At 41.7% G+C, this 18,682-nt stretch overlaps 1 protein-coding gene across 1 annotated transcript in view; it reads right to left on the bottom strand.

The window, feature by feature from the left end:
• Nucleotides 1-18,682, bottom strand: part of LOC126980460 (neuroligin-2-like) — a 143,365-nt gene that overhangs the window by 21,657 nt on the left and 103,026 nt on the right. The window contains exons 3-4 of the mRNA XM_050830382.1: nt 12,438-12,578; nt 2,272-2,472 (exon numbers count right to left, since the gene is read on the bottom strand). Coding sequence (XP_050686339.1) covers nt 2,272-2,472; nt 12,438-12,578 — 342 coding nt within the window. The remainder of the gene's footprint in view (nt 1-2,271; nt 2,473-12,437; nt 12,579-18,682) is intronic.

Below are 18,682 nucleotides of genomic sequence, written 5' to 3'. Positions count from 1 at the left end.
ATCTATGCTGTCACTGCAGGAGAGAGAGAGAGAGAGAGAGAGAGAGAGAGAGAGAGAGAGAGAGAGAGAGAGAGAGAGAGAGAGAGAGAGAGAGAGAGAGAGAGTTATAAAAATTAAGAAAAGTCTGTTGAGAAGGATTAGGAAAGTTTGTTGATTGTGGTTTCTTTGGCTCACGAGAAGATGGATGACTGCTTTATAAAGTCTGAAGTGTGTGTGTGTGTGTGTGTGTGTGTGTGTGTGTGTGTGTGTGTGTGTGTGTAGGATTTCAAGTGGATGTATTATTCTGTATGCATTGTCTCTCTGTCTCCTTATGCTTGTTTGTTTTAGTTTATTATGTGATAGATTCAGGGTCAGTATATGGGTGAGAGGGAGTGAAAGATAGATAAATAAATATAAATGAAAAGGGAGATAGGAGATGAAAAAATAAGTTCTTGAGAGATAAATGGAGATGAAAAGAGAAATAGTAGATGAAAAAAGAAACTCGCGATAGATATACAGAGACGAAAAGAGAGATAGAGAATGAAATAAAGAAGTTCGTGATAGACAGACAGACGAAGACAGATAGTGGATAAAAAAAAAAGAATATGGTGTTTTTCTAAGTCTTCTGTTTTCCATTTCCTTTCACTAGTTTATTTCTTTTGTATGTCTCTTCTCCTTCTTCGTCTCATTCTTCTGCGTCTCCAGACTTCCTTCCTTTTTCCTTTCTTTCCCCTGGTTCATTTTCTTCCCTCCCTTATCCGTCTCTTCCATTCCACTCACTCACTCACACACACTCCCATCCTCGCCTTCTTCCTCTCAGCTCCCGGTCATCCATTTACTTTCATCCTTCTCCTCTCGCATTTCCAGTTTTCCTTTATTCTCAATGCTATCTATCCCTTCCATCCTTCCTCTCTCTCTCCCTCTCGCGTTTCACTCTCCACATTTCTCTTATTTTCTCCCATTCGCACCTGATCCAATTTTTCCTATTTTCAGTTTTCACCTACTTGTCCTATTTTCTCCTTCTTTACTTTCTGTTTTCTCCATTCCTCCCTCTCTCTCCTCTGTTTTTCCTCCTCCCTACCTCCGTGTTCCAGTTTCCACCTCAGTGTTTCTCTCTCCCTCCCTTATTTACTCCCTTCTCTTTTTCCTTTCTTTTCCTTTCCCATCTCCTCCTCTCCTTGTCTTCTCCTTCACTCCTCCTCTCTTTCTCTCACTCCCATTCCTTCCTGAAACTGCTCCCATTTCTTCACCTCTTTTCTTCTCTCCTCTCTTTCCTTGTCTCTCCTCCTCTTCCTACCCCTCCGCCTTCTCTTCCTCCACTTGTACCTCTTCCTTTTTTCGTGTTTCTTTCCTTCCCTCACGTTTTTCTCCCTCTCTCCCCTCCGCTCTACCTCCATTCATTAGCCTCACTTTCTTCCTCTTCTTTTTTCTCTCCTCCCTTCCCTCCTTTTTTGTCATATCGGTCCCCTTCCCTCTCGCTCTCTCTTTTTCTTCTCTTAAAAATTTATCTCCGTTTTCGCAATATTTCTCAGCCTCCCTCTTCGCCCCACCTGTTAACAATTATATTCTATTTACTCTTCTTTCCTTCCTTCCCCTTCTCTTATACATATTCCTCCCCTTCCTCCTTCTCTCATCACCATTTAGCTGAAGAAATTTCCTCTATTCCTCTTTTTCCTCCTCTCCTCACAGCCTTATACCTCTTAATTTACTTCATTTTGTCCATTTCTTCCCCTTTTCCCTTCCTCCTTCTCCCTTCTCCTCACACCTTGATTGCATTCTCTCTCTCTCTCTCCTATCCTCCTGCTTTCCTTCCCTCTTCCTGCTCCTTACATATTGCATTCCCTCTCTTCCCTTCCTTCTCCTCCCTTTTCCCTCCCTCCCTGCTCCTTAAACGTTGCATTCCTTCTCTCCTTTCTCCTCTCTTTTCCCTCCCTCCCTCTTCTTTCTCCTTACACATTGCTTCCCATCTTTCCCCTTCTCCCCCTCGTTTTCCCTCCTTCCCTCCCACACACACATTTCATTCTCTCTCTCCCCTTTTCCTCTTTTCCCTCCCTTTTCACGCCTACTCTTTACACATTGCATTTCCTTTCTACTCTCTCTCCTCTCTCTCTCTCTCTCTCTCTCCCGTTTTCCCTCCCCTCTTTCCCTTTCTCCCCCCTGTTTTCCCTCTCTTGCTTCCTGTCCCCCTACTGTTCTCCCTCCCTCCCTCCACCTACTCCCTCTCCCTTTCCTTCCCCTCCTTCTCCCTCTCCGCTCTCCCCTTTTTTTCATTCTCCCCATTCCCCCACTTACTTGGCACCACCACGGGGGACACAATTAGGTAGTTGATACACGCGGCACCGGAGGCGTGGCCGAAGATGGTGACTCTTTGTGGGTCGCCGCCGAAAAAGGCAATGTTCTCGTTGACCCATGTGAGGGCGGCCAGCTGGTCCATGAGTCCTTGGTTGCCCACGACTCCGGGTCCGCTGGCGTTGGGGCTTGTGTTGAGGAAACCTGTGGGAGAGGGAGAGAGAGAGGAGAGGGTGAGATTAGTTCAGGGTTACTTATAGTCTTCCAAATATGTCGTTGCCGGTCTGGCGAAGGCTCCCGCGGGTCCTTTCCTCCCCTCTGCCTCGCCACACAGTCCCAACACCTATCTCTTCCTCTAATATGTAAGCTATAGGTAACATATGAGAGGAAAAAATAGGTGTTGGGACTGTGTGGCAGAGCAGAGGGAAGAAATGTACCCACGGGAGCCAACGTCAAAACGGACTCGACAATTTGGTTTCACTTTAGTTGAGGTTTGCTTTCGTGTGTGCATTTCCTCATTTTTCAACCTTATACCACAGCCGTAAAAATGTCTAAACCTGTGGAAAGTAAGGGAGGGAAAGAGAGGAAGGGAGAGACGGTGAGGGAGATGTTAGTTGAGGTCTACTTTCGTGTGTGCATTTCCTCATTTTTCAACCTTATACCACAGCCGTAACTATGACTAAACCTGTGGAAAGTAAGGGAGGGAAAGAGAGGAAGGGAGAGAAGGTGAGGGAGATGTTAGTTGAGGTTTACTTTCGTGTGTGCATTTCCTCATTTTTCAACCTTATACCACAGCCGTAACTATGACTAAACCTGTGGAAAGTAAGGGAGGGAAAGAGAGGAAGGGAGAGACGGTGAGGGAGATGTTAGTTAAGGTTTACTTTCGTGTGTGCATTTCCTCATTTTGCAACCTTATACCACAGCCGTAAAAATGACTAAACCTGTGGAAAGTAAGGGAGGGAAAGAGAGGAAGGGAGAGACGGTGAGGGAGATGTTAGTTGAGGTCTACTTTCGTGTGTGCATTTCCTCATTTTTCAACCTTATACCACAGCCGTAAAAATGTCTAAACCTGTGGAAAGTAAGGGAGGGAAAGAGAGGAAGGGAGAGACGGTGAGGAAGATGTTAGTTGAGGTTTACTTTCGTGTGTGCATCTCCTCATTTTGCAACCTAAGAATGGCGAAACCTGTGGAAAGCGAAAGAAGGAGAGAGTTGGGTGATCTTAGTTGAGATTTACGTTTGTGTGTGTGTACCTTAATCTTGCAACCTAATATTACAGCGCCTGACCGTTAGAATGACTAAACTTAACTCCTTACTCGGCTTTATAATGAAATATTGCATCCACCTCACAGTTTAGGAGTTAAGGTGTAAATTTACCTTCCACGCCAACATATAGAGAAAAAAAGTGTCATTATAGTACAGAGTTAAGATTCAAATTTATCTTCCAAGCCTAGGTAGAGAAGAAAAATGTGAAAAATGTGTTATTTAGTACAGATTCAAGATGTAAATTTACCTTAAAGTCTAGATAAAGAGAGAAGAAAAGCGTTAATATAGCAGAGAATTCCAGTCACTTCATAATTTGCACTGACCCGATGGCTATTGGTTTGATATGAGATTATGTCTTTACTTTGGTTGTGTTCTCTCTGCGTTTCTTTACGGCTAAGTGTAATTGCCACGTGTTGCTGGCATTGTGTTCCTAATTAGTCTTCGTATTGTGTTGCATGCATCGAAGAGCGAGCGCTGGGCTTAGTGATTAGTAAGAATTAGCAATTAGTTCAGGTGAGTGGCCAGGTGTTTGAGTCATTAGCGCACCTGAGAACACAGACGCCATTGTTACATACTCATTTATTACCTTCATCTTTTTTTTTTTTGAGGCGACTGTTTTTAATTTTTACGTTTTAATAAATGACCTCGTTTTTCGACTGCTATATTACATTTGAAGTTTTTAGCTCAGTTTTATTTCTATTCATTTATGCAGTCTTTACATTCATATTTTTTTTCTGGCAGGTAACTCTTTTATATCATTTAGCTCTAATCAATTCCTCATTTTGCACTCATTATTTTTACCTGGAAGTATTTAATATCTTATTTTGATTATATTTATTTATTAGTCATTATCTTATTAAACGGCGACGTGGAATTATTTCAATCAATCAAATGAATCGGCGGAGTTGAAATGGGCAGTGTTCTTGTGTGTGTGTGTGTGTGTGTGTGTGTGTGTGTGTGTGTGTGTGTGTGAGTCATCGCGTATTCGTTCAAGCACGGAGATAAATTTCAATATTTTAGAAATGCTCATGCAGATTGATAACTTTTTAGACCATTCATCGGCTCTCAGATATACTATTATAGCTCGTTACTGCATTCAGGCGGCATTAGCTCTAAGCGGTTTGATCTTGCCGGGGTTATAGCCTTTGAAAAATGAGTTTAGTTTGCAGGCGGATTGAAACCCCTTTGTGCCATCATTAGTAGGTCGCAGTAAAGGGGTTGAATCGCTAGTAGGACGTAATTGTTGAAAGGATTCGCCGTTTGTTGTTTTAAGTAATCGGTCGTTAAAAAGAGGACGGAAAAAGCTTTTGAAATTCGTGAAGATAATCGAGTTTAGAAAATTACGAGAGGAAAAATGAGTAAAATTAGGGAGAGGAATAAAGACTTTTTTTTAGTGAGAGAGAGAGAGAGAGAGAGAGAGAGAGAGAGAACTTAAAGCTGCAGTAAAAGAGGCATGAAATTATGAAAGAAAGACAAACACGAAGTCGGAAGGGAGGGAGGAAGCAGATTGCCGGAAAGAGGGAAAAGAAAACGAAGGGACAAATGAAGCAGAAGAAAGAGTGAGCAGAAAAGATTGGAAGGAAAGTAGAGAGATGGAAAAACACACCGGAATGGAAATAAATGAAAAACGGAGGGACGCAGGCAGAAGAGGAGAGCGAGAAAAAAAAGGTAAATTGAAGTATAAGCGAAATAAAAAAAAGGAGAGAGGAAGAAAAATGGAGGGGAGTTTAACGGAGAGCGAAAAAGAAGTAAACGAAGTGCTCAGGAAATGGAAATCAGATTGGGAAAAATGGAAAATAGTTTGCAGGTGAAAAGGGAGAGAAATAAAAGGTAGTAATGAGGATGAAAAAAAAACATAGAAAGAAATATATCTAAAACTGAAATATGAATGAATGTTTTGGAGGATGCGTGAGAAATATTGATAGACAGATAAATATAAAGATCAAAAGAGAAAAAGGTAAGATATGAGTAGGTGAAATGAGAAAGAAATAGAAGTAAAGAATGAGGAAGAAAAAACAAATAAAGAAATATCAAAAAGTGCAATATGAATGGATGCTATGGAGGAAACGAAAGAGAGGAAGAGATGGAAAGAAAAAACTGGACAATGTAATCAAGAAAAGTGATTTACGAAATTCACCAAATATACAAGAAATTCGAATGTAAATCCAATATAGGGAATGAAAAAAATACGAAACGGGAGAAAAATATAATGTGAAAAGCGTGTCAAGAAAAGTTTTAGATAGATACAATAAATAGAGAGAGAAGGAATGTAAAATGTAACCGATAAAAGTGAGTTACGAAATTCAAAATATATAGACAAAATTCAAATATAATTGCAATAAAGAAAAATACAAAAAAAGAAGAGGGAGAAAATAGAGAAAATGTAAACAGAAATCAAGAAAGTTAGAGGTATATAGATAGAAAGAAAGAGATAGAGAAAATATGCAGTATGATAAAAAAAAGTTAGTTACCAAATTTACCAAAAATAGACGAAAATCAAAACAAAAATCCACTGTACAAAATTATAAAAAAGAAAAGAGGGATAAAAACAGAGAAAATGTCAAAAGGGAATCAAGGAAAGTAGGTGACCCACTTCCCATCTTAAGCCTCACCTAATTAAGATTAATGCTCCCCTTCTTAACCCTTAATCAATCTAGGGGAGAGGCAGGATCGTCCACCATTATCTCAACCATTGTCTCCCCTTTGTTATGGGAAAACGCCACCTCCTCCTAGGCCCGATTTTTCCCTAGAACTCCCAGAACATCCCTAGACTCGGAAACTTGTCGGAAAAGGTAAAATTTCTCAAGGTGATGACTAAGAAACGCGACGACTAATGAGATGGAAGCTGATTAACATTGGAGAGAGAGAGAGAGAGAGAGAGAGAGAGAGAGAGAGAGAGAAGAACGAAGGAAGGAAGAAAAAGAAAATCTATAACACAACATGAACGTAAATATAAAAGAGAAAGAAGAGGAAGGAGGAAAAAGGAAAGATATTACAACATGGATGGAAATATAAATGAGAAAGGACAGAAATAGAGACAAATAAAATAATTACTAAGAAAAAGGAAGAAATAGGAAATATGTAATAAAATAGGAGAGGAAATAAAAGATAGAAAGGACAGAAATAGACAAAAAAAAAAAAAAAAGAATTACTTGAAAATAAAGAAAAGCGTAAATGCAAAGTTATAAAAGCCAAAAGTTCTTTAAAAATACACCTGTAGTATAGAAAATAGTAAAGAAAGATTGGTAACATTACACCCATAACCTCACCATTACCACCACCACCACCACCACCACCACCATGATCGCCACAAACGGGGAATTTCAGCCCGTATCACATGGGCCAAAAAAAAAAAAAAAAAAAAAAGACGTGAAAAATAATATATACATAAGCTTCGTGTGTGTGAATAAATTAATAGGGAAATGGAGGGCCGGTGAGGCTTGCTGGTGGTCAGGTTGAGGTAATATTATGGTTGTTGTTGTTGTTGTTGTTGTAGTTATTATCATTACTATTGTTATTATTGTCGTTGCTGTTGCTGTTACTTTCGCTGTTGTTGCTGTTGTTGTTGGTGTTGTCGGTGTTGCTTTTGCTGTTGTTGTTGCTGTTGTTGGTGTTGTTGTTTTTGCTGTTGTTGTTGTTATTAATGCTCTTATCTCTTCTCCATTCATGTTTCCTTGACCATACACACACACACACACACACACACACACACACATACACAAAAGTCAACTGGTAAAAAAAATAGAGATCGGTCCATTAATAATAATCCAACTTTTTTTTTTTTCAGTACGTTTTCCCGCTTTTCTTTTACATTCGTTTCAAACTCCACGTAAAAAAAAAGAATGAATGGATCCGGGATGAATTTGTATTTCGTTTCTCTTTGATGATCGATCGAGTACTTTTTTATTTAGTTTGTTGCTTTTTTTCATGCTGTATTTGGGAGCTATGTGTGTGTGTGTGTGTGTGTGTGTGTGTGTGTGTGTGTGTGTGTGTTCGTGCGCGTGTACATTCATTTACCTGGTTTAGCGTATACCTGGTGTACAATATGCTCATAAATATTGACATTAGCACCACCTGGTCACGCTCAGAGGGAAGGGAGAGAAGGGAGAGGAGGGAGAGGAGAGAATGCAAAGGGGAGGGAGAGAGGAAGGGGCGAGAGGGAAAGAAAGAGATAGAGAGGTTCATGTGACGCAAAATAGTAACGGAAGGGAGAGGGAAAGTTGAAGAGATATGGCATGGGAGAGGAAAACAGAGAGAGGAGGAGGAGGGAGGAAGGGAGGAAGGGAGGGAAGCCATTGCAGGTGAAAAAAGATAGGGAGGGAAGATATGACAGGAAGGGGAAAAGATGGGAGGAGGGGAGAGGAGAATGGTTCGTGGAGAAGTGGAATGGATGCAAGGGAGATGAGATAGAGATGGAAATAGAAAGTGTGATGGGAGGAGGGAGGGGGGGGGGGAGACGTAGTATAGAGAAGGGATGCTGCTATGGAATGGACAAAGAGGAGGGGAAGGAAAGATAACGATGGGGAAGGTGGGAAGCTGCACGGGAATGGAGGAGGAGGACGAGGAGGAGAAAGAAGGATAAGGATAGGTAAGGTAAAAGGGAAGGAGAAAGGTAAGACATATAAGAGGTTAGCTGTATAACCAATGAGGCAAGGAAGTGAATAACAGGAAGAAGAAATGGAAGAAATGTGAAGGAGAAAGGGAGAAAGGGAAACTGAATAAAGGAGGAGACATGGCATAGAGGGAAAGGTGAGAAATTGAGAGATGCATAGGTACGAGTAGAATGAAGAACGAGAGAGACAGAGAGGGTGAGAGAAGAAGAAGGAGAGAGGTAAATTGGTGTAGAGGAAGAAGGGAGGAGATAGGGAGAGAGGGTAAAAAAGGAGGAGAGGAAGACGTGGAGGGAAGGGAGAGAAATGCAAGATACATATGTAGAATGAAGAATGAGCGAAACAGAGAGGGAGCGAGATGAAGAAGGAGAGTGGTAAGGATAGGATTAAGGGCGGAGTAGATAGGGAGAGAAGGAAAAATAAATAAAGAATAAGAGGAAGACATGGAGAGAAAGGGGAAAAATGAAAGATAGATGTGTAGAATGAAGAAAGAGGGAGGCAAAGAGGGAAAAAGAAGAAAAAGGAGAATGGTAGATTGATAAAGGGGAAGAAGGGAAGAGAGGAAGGGAAAAATTAGTAAAGAATGAGAGGAAGACATGGAGAGAAAGAGGAGAAATGAAAGATAGATATGTAGAATGAAGAAAGAGGGAGGCAAAGAGGGAAAAAGAAGAATGGTAGATTGATAAAGGGGAAGAAGGGAAGAGAGGAAGGGAAAAATTAGTAAAGAATATAAGGAAGACATGGAGAGAGAGGAAAGAAGTTCAAGATGCATAGGTAGAATGAAGAACGAGAGACAGAGAAGGAAGGAGAAGTAAATAAGTAAACTGATAAGAAGAAAAGGGGTGCAGAAGATAGGGAGAGAGGGGAAAAAAAGAGGAGAGGAAGACATGGAGGGAGAGGGGAGAAATGAAAGACGCATAGGTAGGTAAAGAATGAGAAAGGCAGAGAGAAAAGGAAAGAGAAGAATAAGGGGAGTAGCAAATTGATATAGGGGAAGAAGGGGGAGGGAAGGTAGGCAGGTATTAATTGGTAGCTAGATAGAGGCATGAAAAAGGAGTGAACGCGCAACCGGTATTTGAGGGAATGAATGTGTCATGGGCGCTGCTGGACACCAAGTATTACCTCGCCCCCCATCCACCCCACCCTGCACCCTCATAATATTTGGACGATATTTAGGGGGGTGCTCAGGGGGGGGGGGAGGGGGGATGCTTGGGGGGATGATGTGTGAAATAGCGTTTTCGTTGCTCGGTTTCACGTAAAATGAGGAACAGATGACGATGGTGTGTTTTTCTATATATTTTTAGCAGTGTTTGTGAGTGTGTGTGTGTGTTTTATATCATATTTTACGAAGTCATAGAGGGAGGTAAAGAGAGAGGCGAGGGGAAAGGGGAGGGGAGAAGGGAATGAAGGGAGATATGAAAGGAGAGGAAAGGGAGAGACTGGAAGTGGGAGGAGAAGGTATGTGAGAGGGGAAAAAAGGGAGAGGGGAGAAGGGAAAAAAGGGAGGGGAAAAAGGGAAGGGAAAAAAGGGAGGGGAGAAGGGAATGAAGGGAGACAAGAAAAAAAAGGAAAGGGAAGGAAGGGAAAAAAAGGGAGGGGAGAAGGGAATGAAGGGAGAGAAGAAAGGAGAGGAAAGGGGGAGACGGGAAGTGGGAGGAGAAAGGTGTGTGAGAAGGGAAAAAAGGGGAGAGGGGAGAGGAAAGGGAAAGAGGGAAGTAATGGTTGAGGAAATTGTCCGTTTTTGGTTTATTTTTCCTCGTTTATTTCCTCTGTATAACGTGGTACTAATGAGAGGCGTTGTTTATATATACTTACATAACTTTTCCTTGTTTTTTGTGTTTATTTTTCACTTGTCACTTTGCTTTACTTTGTCCAGGATATTTCTCTTTTCCTTTCATCCATCCTCCCCATATCTCTCTCTCTCCCTCTTCCCGCTCATCCTTCCTCTCCTCCTTCCACCCATACACTCCATGCTCTTCCCTCCCTCATTCTCTCCCTTCATTTCACACAAGTTCCCTTCCAAAGTTTTCGCTTATCTGTGTTCAACTTTTTTTCCCTTCCTTTCTGCCTCTCCCTTCCCCTCCTTTCATAGTTTCCCCTCTCACTTCTGTTATGGATTTTCCTTTACCTTCTTTTCCTTCTGTCCTTCCTCCGTTTTCCTTTTTCTCGTTATCCACATCCTCCTCGTCCTCAATTACCTTTCCTCCTTCTCCTCATCCTCCTCTTCCTCCTCCCCCTCTTCCTACTCTACCTTCTCTTCTTACTCCATCTCTTAAACTTCCTGTCTCCATTACGGCTTCTACTTCGCTATATTTCCTCCTTTTTATCGTTTTATCATTTCAGATTCTCATATTTATTTATTTTATGTGTGCCGTTTTCACTTCCCCCTTCGTCATCTTGTTATCATTCTCTTTCTATATATCTTTTTCCTTCTATCTTCGTTTTTCAGTCCTCGTGCAAACTATTCTCTCCTCTATATTTGTGATGTTTTTGCTTTGTTTTTCTCTTTTCTTTTTCGCCGTTATTTCTTTGTCGATTTCTCTTTTCTCTCTCCTATTTCAATATTTTTCAGTCATCCTCTGTTCCCTGCTTCTGCCTACCTTCCCATTTTTCCTTCTCGTGTGAAAGTTTTTGCTTCCCCTCTTCTCTCTCTCTCTCCCTCTTTCTCCCTCTTTTTTTTTCTTCACGGGGATACTCTCCCTCTTTCTCCCTTTCCCTCTTTCCCCTTCTCCCTCCCTCTACCTCTTTCCCCCTCTCCCTTTCTCCCCCTTTCTTTCCCTTATTCACTCTCACTCACTCATTCACTCCCACTTTCACTCACATTTCACTCACTTTCACTCACTTTCACTCTCTTTCATTCTCACTCATTTTCACTCACTCACTTTCATTCACTTTCATTTTAACTTACTTTCACTTTAATTTTTTCTCACTTTCACTCTCTCTCTCTCTCTCTCACATAAACAAACACAAACAAACACACACACACACACACACACACACACACACACACACACACACACACACACACACACACAAGCAGCGCTCTCCTGCACCTTTCATCCCACCTTTTTGTACACACCTGCGCACCTTTCAATTAGGCGCCACCTCCGTTTCTCTGTTCTCGTTACCTCTTCTTTTTGTCTCTTCCTCCCTCCTTCCTTCCGCCCTTCCTTCCTCTCTTTTCTTCTCTCCCTTTTTTACCCTTCTTTCTTTCCTCCTCAAATGGTGTCTTTAGTTTCTCTCTCTCTTTCTCTCACCTTTTCAATCGGAGTTGTTATTTCCGCTCCTCTCTTCCTCTTCCTTTTCCTCTTCCTCTTCCCTTTCCTCTCCGCAGATTTGGTAGTTCTTACTCCTTTTTTACTTCACTGAATTGCTTCCTCCTTTCGTACCTTTCTTCCTGTTAACCCTTCTTCCCTCCTTCCCTCTTTCCCTCCTTCCTTTCCTCCTTCCCTCCCTGACTTACTCATCAAAGCGCTGACTCTCTCCTTTTAGCCAGGAAATTTTCTCTTCCCTTCTCCCTCGCTCCCCTCCTTCCTGACGCTCCTTCACCCACACTCCTTATTTCCTGTCGTTTCATCCTCCTTACCTGAGCTCATCAAAAAGTCTGAGTGCTTTATTATAACTACAGAAATGCTCCTCCTATTTTCGTCCTTGTTCATTCCCTTCCTTTCATCATTTATTTTCTCTTTTCGTCGCGTTTTATTCATTTTTTTTTGTTGACCTTGACCTGTTTTTTCATGTTTTGCGTCTTTTGCTTATTTGATTTTTTGCTGGTCATTTTCTGTTTCTGTCTTTTTTTTGTGTGTGTGTGTCGTATATATTTTCAGCTATTCCTTAATCCGCGCAGTTATCGCGTACGGCTCCAAGTTTACCTTTACCTTACTTTAATTCTTTAGTATTTTCCACCATTACTTGACCTCTACCCACGCACTTCCACAGAGCAGCTTATTTGACTCATATATCATCAGCTATTCCTTAATTATTCAGTATTTTCAACCATCACTGAGTCCTTTCTCTCCCACAGTCACACACACACGGCCGCCTTTCCCTTCCCAACACAAACACACCACGTCCTCTAACACACACACGCATACATATCTACCCACACAAACCAACACACTCTTCCCTCACTCAAGAAAAAGACTTACTGACGGGTCCCACAATCACACAAAGCAGCCTTCCCCGCACCCCACCCCACACAAACACACACAGCACCTCTTCATATACACATACAAACATTCACATCTACCGCCTCACTATTTTCCCCACACACATCCCCCCCCTTAAGAGACTCACCGAGGGGCCCCAGGCGGTAGTTCATTGTCACCACCGTCACCTGTCCGTACGCCGCCAAGACGCTCCCGTCGTACAAGTTGCCGGAGCCCTTCATGAAGTCCTCGCCGTGAATGTACACCATGACAGGATAGAGCCCACCGCCTGAGGGGAGGAGAGAAGAATGGTTAGGTTTCTGGGTATTGTTTTGTGTGGTTAGTCAGTTTGTATAGGCTGCAGGGAGAAGAGAAAGAGAGAATGGTGTTAGGTTTCACGGTATGGTTCACTTTTATTTGTCATTATCTGCAGACTACGAAGAGAAGAATGGTTGGGTTTCTTTGTACGGCTCACAACGATTAGTCACTGTACAGACTTTGTAGAAATAAAACGTAGAAAGATTTGCGCTATAACGGAACTCTTTCGATTACCTAAAGTGATAATTTAGGGATAAGGCGAGGAAAGCATTGTCCTCTCTATACTTCTTTAGGTTAGTTTGCCATTTGAGGGTTGATGTAGAGGGTTAAGATGGTTGTATAAAAGTCTGCTATCTGTATTAAGGGCGGTCAACCATATGAGAGATGAAGTAGGGGAAGAGGGTTGAAAATACTACTGCTACATCTATGCACGTCTTAGCCAGCTGTCTGAGGGGAGAAAAGGGGAAACAGAGGGGAATTTCATACGACTCCCTCTCCTGTCTTTATGGCGGGTCAGTCCGTGCTAAGGAAGAAAGGGATGAAAGGAGAAATAGAGAGAAAAGAGTTAGAAAGGACTGTTTTAACTTTATTGTCGTTATTCAGGCTTTTGAGGGAGACATTGGTAACTGGAGATACAAATAGAACTCCTACCTAACCTAACCTAGTGTAACTTAGATAGATGGAAAAGAGTTAGAGAGAGCTACTTCATATTCATTACTGTTACTTTGCCTTTTCAGGAAAACGTTTTCGAGGGTGATATAAATAGAAACCATCCATCTTCATTACATAGGCGGTCAGTCGTTTACGGGGACGTACGGTAGATAGGAAAGATTAGCTGGCATTTTTTCTTATTATTTAGATTATTTTGCAGTTTGAGGAAATGAGATGATAGATAGGAAGGTTAGGGATGGGTAGTTTTCCTTTGGTAAGATAAAAAAAAATAGAGGTAGGAAGATTAGTTAGTAACATTTTCTTAATTTACTTTAGTCAGCCATTTAGGAAGAGAAAAAAGATAGACAGAGGGAGGCAAGAAATGCGATATGAGTTTGCCATTTCAGGAAGTTCATTAAAGTTTCATAAAAAAAGCGAAAACGAGGATAATGAAGCACGTTTTATCTTTATTATGACTAGCAAAGAGATAAGGGAGAATAGGAAAGTTAGATAGAACTCTCTCTCCGTCTCCATAACTGTTAGGCATTCTGTTTAGGCTGCGAATGCACTGGCTTGTATGCTTCGCCCGGTGCTGTATGCTTTAAAGGTGCCGGGGCAGGAGAGAGGCCGTGGATGGGCGTGTGTACCTGTTTATGTGTGTCAGGTGTGCGTGTCAGGAGTGTGTGTGTGTGTGTGTGTGTGTGTGTGTGTGTGTGTGTGTGTGTGTACGTTTCAGACTCACTCACATCCACATCCATACACACACACACACACACACACACGCAGACGCACACACACGTTCACTTTGACCCACATAACGTTGATTAGCCTCTTCAGAATTCCTGTCAACACGTCACTTTCATCGTCGCGAACCTTAATTCTCAAGTTTCCTAAGGACGTATGGAGCATCATCACCATCATCATCACCATCATCATCACCATCATCACCATCATCATCACCATCATCATCACCATCATCACCATCATCATCACCACCATCATCACCATCATCATAACTACCTTTACTAACCAACACCACCGCCACCACCACAGCACTCATCACCAGCCTCATTATCACCACCACAAACTGAAATCAATTAACTCACGAACTCCATGACTCAGTACTCACCACCACCACCACCACCACCACCGCCACCGCCATCACCACCACTACGCTACCCATCCAATCACCATCAGTAAATTGCATCCCACACATGATCCATCCACTACGAACTACAATCACCATCACCAGTACAGAAAAAAAAGCTGAATCAACCTCTACTCACCATCCATGCAACTATCCACCACCACCACCACCACCACCTTCATCATCACCACTACCAATATCAGCATCAGCATTACTTTTATCACCACCACCATAACCACCACCACCCGCATCCCCACCACCATTACCCTCGCCCATTAAAAGCAAACCAAGACTCAATAATCAATACCCATTCCAAGGAGTCACTGAGGACCTGATGGATCCCTATAAACCAATGCATCGACCTCCCCCTGAGACAAAAAGGGGAAGAACTTTTACGTTAGAACCTCTGAAGAAAAAGGTGAAGAGACAAAAGACGGAGAGTAATATCCAGCAACCATTGAGGGAAAGGGTAAAGAGTAACGGAAGGGGAGAAGGTATTGAGTGAAAGGGGTTAAAAGAAGCTATCGATGAAAATGTTGCAATGGAGCGAGGAAGAAGGGGTAAAGAGTAGCAAAAGGGGGAGGAGGTATTGAGTGAAAGGGTCAAAAGAAGCTATAGATGAAAATGATGAAATGGAGCGAAGAATAAAGGAAAGGGAAGGGTGGAAAGGGAACATGGGAAATATGCTTGCGTGAATAGGGGAAGAGGTGGAAAAGGGAGAGAAAAGTATTGAGGAAATGGTGTATGTAATAATAATAATAATAATAATAATAATAATAATAATGCGTTCGTTCATATTAATTGTTATGTTCTCGTTGAGGTGTGTTATGGGCTCTCAGTGAATTGATTACAGGTGATAAATAATGAATGACCTATTTGACAGTAAAAAGTCAGGTGAGAGTTTGATGTCAGTGTAGATATTATCAATTACACGGCGGGGAAGCCTGATGAGTGTGATAAATTAGCAATGCCGATGAAAACTGAGGGAGAAAAGTTATTAGTATTGTTATTATTACTGTTATTATTGTTATTGTTATTATTATTATTATTATTATTATTATTATTATTATTATTATTATTATTATTATTATTATTATTGTTGGTTTTCTTTAGTAGTAATAGCAGAAGTAGTGGTATAGTAGATGCTGTTGAAGAAGACACTGAGAAGCAGAATAAGGAGGAGGAAGAAGAAGGAGTGGAAGAAATTACAAACTTATGAAAAAAAAATGTTAAGAGCAATAACAAAGAAGAGAAGAGAAAATGAGAGAAAGAAAATGAACTGGATATTGAAGAAGATATGAAAAAAAGACATACGAAAGAAGACGAGGAAAAGAACTAACTCGAAAAAGCGATCGAGAGAGAGAAAAAAAAGCTAAAAGGCGAAAATGAAAATGAAATCAAGGGACAGGTGGACCCGAAGGAGGAGTAGGAGGAGGAGGAGGAGGAGCGAGAGGGTAACAAGATTTCAGAGCGGGAAGTGTGTGCGGGAGAAATTCGGTTTGGTCGACTCCGTTTGGTTCCACACGACGTTGACGCAAAATTTAATTCTAGTCGGTCGGTCGAGAGTGTTAGGTTGACGGAGGAGGAGGAGGAGGAGGAGGAGATTACGGGAAGATTTAGGTTCAGGAAGGGGATGTAAGGATTGGGTGAAGCCTGTGAAGGGATTTGGTGGAGCTACAGGAGGTGGAGGAGAGGTGTAAAGGAATCTGGAGAAGGAGGGAGAAGGAGGAGGAGGAGGAAGGAGAAGGGGAAGGATCATGGCTTATAAAAGGGAGGAAAGTAAGATCAGAGGGGAAAGGTCAGAAGTAGAGAAGGTAGGGAAGGAAGAGGACAAGGAGAGGAGGGAAGGATATGAGAAAAACTTGAGGGACTGAAGAGGGAAGGAGAGGGGGGAATTAAGTGCTGGAAGGGAGAAGGAGAGGGGTGAGGGATTAAGGGAACAAGGCAGAGGTAAGGAGATGAGTAATGGAAGGTGAGAGGAAGATACATTGAGAAAAAGTGAGGATTAGGGGGAAGGAAGAGACAGAGGAGTGGTGGAAAGGAAGAAGACAGAGAGAAATAGGATGAGGTGGAAAAGGAAAACAGAGTGAGGAGGTGTAGAACAGAGATATGGATGAAGAAAAAGGAGGAAAATTGAGACCCAAGGTTGAGGGATAGGAGAGTTAAGAATTGTTAGTTTGCTATTCCTCTATAAAATACTTTCAATGGGAGGCCTTAAGGAAGGTAGATATTGGTCGGCACTACAGTCCATTCCAACGAAGTGCTCCCCTGGGCCCTCGGCGGTGTTTGTCAGGCCTCTCTTGATTGGCTGGACTCTTCGCTGGCTTTCATGGAGTATGGCTGTCAATCACACTTGCTCTCGTGCTGCGTGTATATATAGTATTTGCTTTATCTCACTTCTCATACAACATAAACAGTTATGGTTGACACTATTCGACTTCTGAGTGTGAACTAACGGATATAAGGCAGATTTGTAGCAGGGAGATTTGAGGAATGAGCGGCTGCGAGGAAAGAAATAGTTGATACTGATACGAAGAATGATTGTCGTGCTCATAAATCGTCCCGTTACCACGTGTTTTGTATTGTGATATAGAATGTATCTCCTCTGGGGAACAAGTCCGGGGCTCGGTGAGTAATGCAAGCATGGCTGGCTGTGTCCGGAGAGTTTACCGCGTCGTTGTCCAGGTGACGCTCCGCCGTAATACACTTTCTATTATTAGCCATGAAATTAGGATCCGGTGGAAACCTTTCTGAAAAACCTGATGGTGATGAGTTTACTCGCACTAAATGTGAAATGACACTGCCAGAAATTGTGTGTTGTTTAACTAAATGAAAATTTCTGTGCAACAGATTTTTTTTACTCAGGCTCCAAAAAAGTTGTTGGAAACTTTGCGTAGCCAGCTACACTGTTTTGTTACTAGATGCGAACATTTGGGGCTGGTATTTATTCGGTGAAATGGTGTATTCAGTATTGTTTCAATAACTCATGCATATGGCAATGGCAACGGTATGTAAAAAGTATTTTATATATTTTGGAGCTGTTCTTTCACCCATAATCGTCGTGGTTTTTATATTTTTTGTTGTATTTAATTATTACGATCATTAAATTTTGTGAAACATACTGTAACTGCTGTCTAACAGTGCAAACTGTGCAGTAGCTGTCTGTCTTTACAGGAGCTGAACTAACAAAAGTAAATAATACAGAAACCTGCAGCATGGGGCTCTGTGTGACTGGCAGACAACCTCCGTGATAGCGAGATCCAGCCAGTCATGAGAGCCCTGACGAACGCACACCAAGCACCAGAGGAACACTTTGTTTGAGCAGACGTGATTTTTCGGTTTCTTTGTCAGTAGTTGAGTCGCTTGATGTAGACAGATGCTGATTAAATAGTCCCTCCTTTGGCGGATATAAAATATATAAATATGTATTAATATAACTAAATAAACTATAGACTCTAACACATGTTTACAGGGTCCGATGACTTTTGTCTCGTAATCCATCAAAAGCCAACTTCGTGACATTTTTTGTCTCAATGAACCAAAAATTCTAACGAAACGCAGTGCAAGTTTCTGGAAGTGTTCCGTAACGAAGTGACTATTTCATTTTCCTGTACATACTTTTTTCATTTTTCCAGATTTTTACCTCGGAATTCGCCTCTTCGCTTTGTTAGTGCAGGGTGTTTTTCAGAGAGGAGGAAGGAGAAGACGAGCATCAAATGTAAACAAAAAAACATAAAAAGGAGTACAGAGAGGAGGAAGGAGAAGACGAGCATCAAATGTAAACAAAAAAACATAAAAAGGATTAATGAGAAGGACAATTACGAGTAAGTGCGAGGAAATATGATTACCACTAATGAAAGGACGGCTAATTAATGGCACGCGAAAGGGGGAAGAAAGAAAACCAAACAAATAAACTAACGAATAAACAAAAAGGGAAAATAATTAACAAAACAAACTGACAGAAAAATGCATTAAGAATGTGACCATATTTTTCCCTCTCCCTTCTCTTCTTGTTGTCTCTCCCCTCTTCCATTACCTTCTCCCTCTCCCTCTTCCTTTCCATCTCTTTCCCTCTATCTCTCCCTCGCGCCCTCTCCTCCCCTGCAATAATCTTCCTCTCGTCATTAGCAAGATAAAGCACCAATATTTCTTAAGTGTGATCTTACTCATAAACATAACTTGTCCTTGCGCGTGTGGGGTGACCCTGCTCGTGTGTGTGTGTGTGTGTGTGTGTGTGTGTGTGTGTGTGTGTGTGTGTGTGTGTGTAACATAAAACC

This window comes from Eriocheir sinensis, chromosome 44 (genome assembly GCF_024679095.1).
Source record: "Eriocheir sinensis breed Jianghai 21 chromosome 44, ASM2467909v1, whole genome shotgun sequence".
NCBI lineage: Eukaryota > Metazoa > Arthropoda > Malacostraca > Decapoda > Varunidae > Eriocheir > Eriocheir sinensis.
The sequence above is the reverse complement of the archived record's forward strand: the minus strand, read 5'-3'. Positions and strand labels throughout refer to the sequence as shown.